Here is a 7500-nt window from a genome sequence, read left to right on the forward strand (position 1 = left end):
GGAGAGGAGAGGAGAAGGGAGGAGAGGAGAGGAGAGAAAAGGAGAGGGGAGGAGAGAAGGGAAGAGGGGAGGAGAGGGGAGGAGAGGAGAAGGGAGGAGAGGAGAAGGGAGGAGAGGAGAGGAGAGGGGAGGAGAGGAGGGAAGAGGGGAGGAGAAGGGAGGAGAGGAGAGAAAAGGAGAGGGGAGGAGAGGAGAGGGGAGGAGAGGGGCTGGAGAGGAGAGGAGAGGAGGGAAGAGGAGAGGAGTGAAGAGGAGAGGGGAGGAGAGGAGAGGAGAAGGGAGGAGAGGGGAGGAGAGGAGGGAAGAGGAGAGGAGAGGAGGGAAGAGGAGAGAGGAGGACGGAAGAGGAGAGAGGAGGAGAGGGGAGGAGAGGAGAGGGAGCAGTGGCTACTGAAGACCACTGAGTCATTCCTGGCTGTCCTTCAGTGGTGGTCATGTCCACAGGCCTTTAGACGGCGCTGAGGAGTTGCCTGGTATACTCAGAGCCCTACTGCCCCACTACAGAATCTATAGAATGTTGTCATGACATTGCCTTGGTGATATGTTTGTAGTATACTATAGAATCTGATGGTTGTCATGGCATCACTATTGTGATGTTCAGTAGAGAATGGTTGCTGTGGTAGTATTGTTGCGGTGATTTGCTGTGTGTGTGTGTGTGTGTATGTGTGTGTGTGCCTCTTTGCATGTGTGTGTGTTAGAGTGTGCAGTATTACAACGATCACTTGTATTTCTGTGACATTATCATCTGAGTGTCATTCGGTGCGTTTGATCGATCAGCGTCTCAGGGGGAGGGGACCAGCCTAATTGAAATCGACAACAAGGAGGGGATGCATTAGAGAGATGACAGGGTAGTGATGGGTGTTTGTGTGTGTGTGTGTTTAGTGACAGTGTGCACTTTCTGACTTTTAGAGATCAAATCCCCTCTCTCTATAAAAAGAGACTTTTGACTTTTAAGGCTCCTTTATTGACAGTCAAAAAGGAAACCAGGTAACATTAAAACCAACCCATAATAAACCCTCCCTCCACCCCCCACCCCACCCTGCCAAAAAAAACACACACAAAAAAACTGTAACCCAAAATAACAACAAAAAATACAAAAAATAACCCACAAATTATGTGAAAGAAAAAGAAAAAACAATCAACCAGACAGACAGACCAACCTAGCTATCAGTCACCCATCATACGGCTCAAAACTTAAACAGTAGTTCCCCTTCTTCATCCAGTGCACAAATACAACCCTCAACCCCCCATGTTCCATTGAAAAACTCAAGATCACCAATTAACTGATAATACTTGTGCTCAATCCTCAGCCTTGTGGCCAAGGATAGTTTTAACAAAGGCACCCTTTCCCCTGTCCCCTCCACCCTGTTCCTCCGGGACAGCCACACAGCCATCTTAGCCTGTCCAAAAAGAACATTCAGAAAGAAGAGAGAGAGAGAGAGAGAGAGAGAGAGAGAGAGAGAGAGAATGTGTGTGTGTGTGTGTGTTAGGTCAAATTCCTCTGGTTGACACATATAGATTATGTGTGGATGTGCTGGGATTGTTTTCAGTGTGTGTGTGTGTGTGTGTGTGTGGATTACTGGATGTGCATGGTGGGCTGGTGGCCATGCCTGCTTTCCTCCTACAGGGCCGTGTGTAAACCACTCCATCCCTCTTTTTGCACCTCCATCTATTCCTCCATCAACTTCCTCATATATCCCTCCATCATTTTATACCTCCATCGATCCTCCATATTTCTCCCTCTCTCTCTCTGGTTCTCCCTTCTGATGTCCATTTCAAGCCCTTTCTACTTCTTTTATCCCTCTCTCTGACTCACTCTCTATCCCTTCTTTTCTACTTCCTCTGTTTTTTGTTGTCTCTCTACATATATCTCTCTTCTTCTGTCCTCTCTCTCTATTCCTTTTCTTCCCCCCTCTCTCTCTCTCTCACTGTTTTCCTCTTCTGTCTGTCTCTTCTTTGCTCTCTCTCTCTTTCTCTCTCTCCTCTCTCTCCCTCTCACTGTCTTCCTCTCCTCTCTCCCTCTCTCTCTCTCTCTTTCTCTCTCCCCCCCTCTTGCGTGACTTAGCCTCCTGTGCCACTGCCTCTTCCTCCAACGCCATAGAAACAGAGTGGTTCTGGGATGGATCAGGGATCTTAAAGCAGCAGAGCAAAGAGGGAGAGAAAGAGGAAGAGGGGGGGAGGGAGGATGAAGAGGGGGTAGAGGAGGAAGAGGAGGATGAAGAGGAGGATGAAGAGGGGGTAGGGGAGGAAGATGAGGGTAAAGAGGGGGTAAGGGGAGGAAGAGGAGGATGAGGAGTAGGATAAAGAGGGGGTAGGGGGAGGAAGAGGAGGATGAGGAGTAGGATAAAGAGGGGGTAGGGGGAGGAAGAGGATGAAGAGGGGGTAGGAAGGAGGAAGAGGATGGGAGGAAGATGAGGATGAAGAGGGAGAGGAAGAGTGGAGGAGGAAAAAGTGGAGGGGAGGAGGAGGAGGATGAAGAGGGGTCAGGAAGGAGGAAGAGGATGGGAGGAAGATGAGGATGAAGAGGGAGAGGAAGAGTGGAGGAGGAAAAAGTGGAAGGGAGGGGAGGAGGAGGAGGATGAAGAGGGGGAGAAGGAGCGAGAGTGTGTGTGTGTGTGTGTGTGTGGTGTGTATATATGTGTGTGTGTGTGTGTGTGTGTGTGTGTGTGTGTGTGTGTGTGTGTGTGTGTGTCCACCTTAAGAAGCAGAGCCCACTGATCTTGTGATCTGACTGCAGCATCGGCACCGTTAGTGTTTGCACTTTAATTAAAGATTCCTCTCTCTGTGCGGTGTGTGTGTGTGTACATTGGAGAGACACGCGTTGGCACTGTGCCAGCTGCTGAGTGTTTGCCATCTCGGTCTGCCCACGGTAGCACCTGCCTGCTCCGCCTCACACTGGCACCTGAGAATGACTCCAGACAGTGGGCACCATGCCAGTCTGTGTGTGTGTGTGTGTGTGTGTGTGTGTGTGTGTGTGTGTGTGTGTCGATGTTATCTGGGACACCTGCATGTTGCTCTGTGCCAGTGTGTGAGTGAATTAGGCATACCTGTGTGTGTGTGTGTGTGTGTGTGTGTGTGTGTGTGTGTGTGTGTGTGTCTGTGTGTGTGTGAGCAGGCATACACCCCCTGCATGCCAGCTCATATCAGCTCCTATGAGCTCAGCTCCTGAGAGGATGCAGCTGTTCCTTCCTGTCTGTCAGTGGATGCCACATAGTATAGATATCCCACACACTGAAGGAATGACACTGGCCCCCACACACTGACATTGGCCCCCACACATCCCACACACTGACATTACCCCGCCCCCACATCCCACACACTGACATTAGCCCCCCCCCCCCCACACACATCCCACACACTGATTGATTGATTGATTGATTCTTCTTTGACTGGGTGCGGCTGGGTGTGAGCTGGTGAGGAGTGCTTCAGAATGAGCTTAGCTGTCTCTCTTACCTCTAACACCCTTTACAGCAGATACACTGAAATAACAACACACCTCCCCACCCACCAACGGCCTCACAAGAGACTGATGAGTCCAGATCAATATCATTGGATCAATACACCAGTCAATACAAAGAAAACACATGAATTACAAGCACTTCACCATTGTTTCCTTGTTATAATGGTTGTCATGGTTAAGGTGTATGATGGCATGGTGCCATGTATTATGATAGTTTATGTTGTAACGTGAAGTGTAGTTAATAACTTTATTTCACATGCTCATAACTGTAATGTGCCATTATGTATAATGTGTGATTACAGGATGGTGCGGAGCCCATGCTTACTGCCCACCTCTCCTCCATCCCTACAGGTGACCCGATAGTCCACTGGCAGCCCCGACCCCACGCCCCCACGCCACGCCTCCCAGAGCATTCACCAGGAACACTGGAACCAGACCATACCTGAGCAGGACCATACCTGGACAACTGGACAACTGGGCTACACCTGGACTACAGGACTACACCTGGACTACAGGACTACACCTGGACTACAGGACTACACCTGGTCAACAGGACTGTATTTCATCTGCAGGACCTAAACAGGCGACAGGACTAGGAGGGCAAACCCGTTCCTGTGCTACACGAGGGCTCGTGGGCTGCATGTGGCCAGCAGGGCTGACCATGATATCAAGGGAAACATAACAGAGAGGATTACGGCTAGTCCAGAGGTCTGAAATCTACCTGGACACTAGGACCTGCCTGGACTTTGCATTATAACACTGGAACTTGAAGGGTCAGCTGATGCGATGAGGCTGGGCAGCAGGACCACCCCTGGTGTGGGGGTCAGATCCTGGAGCTCAGGACTGGACTCAGACCCTGGAGACTCCCTGGAGGACAGAGCCCTGAACCAGAACCCAATTTAGCCACTCGGAGCCCAACCGGCTGCTGGCTCTATCTCTCTGTCCACCTCTGAGACCAGCTATCTCTGGACCAGAGTCAGTCGGACGGACTGCAGAGTGCGGTCCAGAAGCAGCTGGGTATTGGTGGGTGGCTATGTATCTTAGGAGATGGAGACAGGGATGAGAGATGTTAGTAGCCTGTGGACACACACACACACACACACACACACACACATGACCAAACACACAAATAGGGAAAAATGGACGACCTATACTCTCATTCATTCACTCAGTCTGTCCAGAGGCATTTTTTTCATTTATATTTTGCTTTTTGACCCTCATGGGACTCGCTGGGTGTTGCTCATGTTCTAGATACGTTTTCACCCTTTTTGATGCTTCCTGTAACCCTGTGAACTTTCAACTTTCACCCTCTGACCCACAGGAGGGCCTTGACCTCTTGAATCTTGACCATGCCAGATACTGACACTGAATCTTGGAGTGCTCAACCCAGACACACACATACACACAACACACACAGAGACAAACACACACACACACACACAACCCCGTGTAGAATATCTGCAACTGTTTCCTTTCCTTTTTTCTTGCCTTTTTTTCTAAAGACTGAGCTCGACTCGACATCAGCGGCGTGAGACAGGGGCTGACTAGATGTCATGGTACATAAATAATCATGTAAAAAGAGAAAAGGAAGCTTCGTATAGCAAATCAGATAAAAGAGATCTTTGACGGTTTTACTATCTGTGTTTTTAAAGGCCTGGTCCCAACTATTGAGTAAATGTGTCAGTATTATATGAAATAAATAAAAAATATTTCAAAAAACTAAATCTGGTGTGCTGTTTTTCCAACAATATCAAACAAAGGCTACTGTATAGACAGTCACACAGTGTATCTATACACATCAGTGGCGGACCGTCAGGGCCTTCAAGACCTTCTCTGAAGGCCTAACTATTTTCAAATGAATGAAAAATAATAGTGTCTTTAATAACATTGTACTTTACCATTTATTATTCGCTTCTTCTTCTCCTTCCCAATCGTTCTTGACTAGGCTAAACATATCCTACCGCTGTCCGCTATATTTGATTGACAGATTGTGTGAACAAATAGTGAGGGCGTGCGATACATTTTTATCCAATCGCGTGTCTTTCCTTGTTAAGGCCCGCATCAGGCCTTCACAAGGAATCACTGCGTTTTCGGTGCCTAAGCAACCATTAGAAATCATATGTTTGGATTCTGGTTGATTGATGGCTACATCTGACTGATTAGCCAATCAAATCGACCTATTATGGCGAGGAAGGCAGGTCTGACTACAGCTGGGCCTGCAATGTTCCAAAAGAATACCCGGAACCGTTCATCACGAATTTTGACGCTATCTATTTGACTTGAGGAACTTCGTGAGCATCTTCTGTCAGTCAGACTGACATTTACTGGAAAAGTACATGTCACACTGGCATGGCTTTGGTTATAGCTATGGACAGTATATTGACCGTTTTTGTTTAAAAAATATATATTGATAAGCCTTCATTAAGCAAAATTATATCATGTAAAGTTACAGTGTCAACTAGGACTACATGTTAGCAAGATGCACATAATGGCAGCTAGCTCTGCACGTAGCTGGTCAGTAGCCTATGCAGGAATTGGTAAGTTTTGTTTCATGTTTATTTGATAACATAGACTTGTAATACAGTACATGCTTGTAATCTGGCCCTTTTCTTTATAAAAAGTGTTTTTGTGCTGCTTGCAAACCGCAGTGCTTGGTTACTATACTAGATTGTATGCTAGCTTGAAGTTGTGTGTGAGTTGATGTGGCTTTGGTGAAGCTGTCTGGATCGGCATCTATGTGAAAATTGTCATTTGCCTTGGTTTCTTGCCCTGCTATAGTCTGACTATTTATATATCTGTGTTTTGTGGACATTATTGGTGAAATCAATGGCGTGGCCATCAGACATTATGAAATAGGCAACAAGCAGTAGTAGCAGCATAGGGCAATACATTTTCTGACTTTTATGTTTAATATCATGGTGGTGTGCTGAGAAATTTTCTTAGCATTTTCTGTTGAGACACTTTGTCATAAATACATTTGGCAAACACTGATAGCCTTCTGTAGTTCCACATTAGCTTTTGAGTAATCAGGGCAGCAGCACAACCTAAAACAGTTGCACTGTAACGTTAACGTTAAAGCTACAGCTAAGTAGGAGAGCCCTACAAACAGTCTGAAGCAAGTTTGCTGATGTCAGATTAAACTATTAAATGAACACATCATTGTAGACCTGTGGCAGTGCCATATGTGCGTGCAAGTCATGAACATAAGTTAGGCAACCGATAGCCTATTTCAAAATAGTCTGCACAAACTAATACTTGAGCGCACTTGGTGTTCACTTTCAATATGACATGGACTAAATTGCACGTCTTCACCAGACAGTAGCAGGCAGCAGATTAATGAATATGGGTGATAAATGAGTAGCTTAGCCTAGCAGCCTATTCACTTTGCTGCTGATAAGGATGATGGTCGGGTGCTATTCGCCTAATAAAGATCTAAGCAATGCGGAATTCAGCTCGGAACATTAATTGTTTGTCTAACGAAGATTCTAGAGTGATATGCCTACATAGATTTGCGTGAGATAGAGAAAACTTTTCCCCCACCGTGAAATGCTGGGAAATTGCACATTTTAATGCTGAAATGCAAAAAATAATCTTCGGGGGGTATCCCCCCCGGAACGCCCCCCTTTTATTATTTTTTGTCAAAAAATAGTCATCATTGAAGGCCTAACCACTGAACACACGGTCCGCCACTGATACACATACATATACAACACACACACACCACACACACACACACACACACCACACACACACACCACACACACCACACACACACACACACACACACACCACACACACACAACCTCACAAACACCTGGAGCGGGTTGCACAGGACTTAGGACCAGTCTTAAGCTAAGACTGGCGTAACTCAGCGTTCTATCTAAAATGATGTTGCGCCTGTTGCACCACGCTGACTTAGGCTGCTCTCTCTCTAAGTCTGGTCTTAAATGTTACGCCCTGTCGAGAGGAGACTTGTGTTAAGCCAGAGACCATTTTCTGTGTTGGTTTCTATAGTAATTTTCACAAAACCGTTGAGTGCA

General features: G+C 46.8%; 1 protein-coding gene across 1 annotated transcript in view; it reads left to right on the plus strand.

The window, feature by feature from the left end:
• Nucleotides 1-4039, plus strand: part of tafa3b (TAFA chemokine like family member 3b) — a 134362-nt gene extending 130323 nt beyond the window's left edge. Inside the window, exon 5 of the mRNA XM_076276757.1 lies at nt 3824-4039. Within this exon, the coding sequence (XP_076132872.1) occupies nt 3824-4039 (216 nt within the window). The remainder of the gene's footprint in view (nt 1-3823) is intronic.
• Nucleotides 4040-7500: the final 3461 nt, after the last annotated feature.

This window comes from Alosa pseudoharengus, unplaced genomic scaffold (genome assembly GCF_046254945.1).
Source record: "Alosa pseudoharengus isolate Yale_2024_CS ecotype anadromous, Long Island Sound unplaced genomic scaffold, YU_APseudo_1.1 YU_APseudo_1.1_scf_9, whole genome shotgun sequence".
NCBI classification, from domain to species: Eukaryota; Metazoa; Chordata; class Actinopteri; order Clupeiformes; family Clupeidae; genus Alosa; species Alosa pseudoharengus.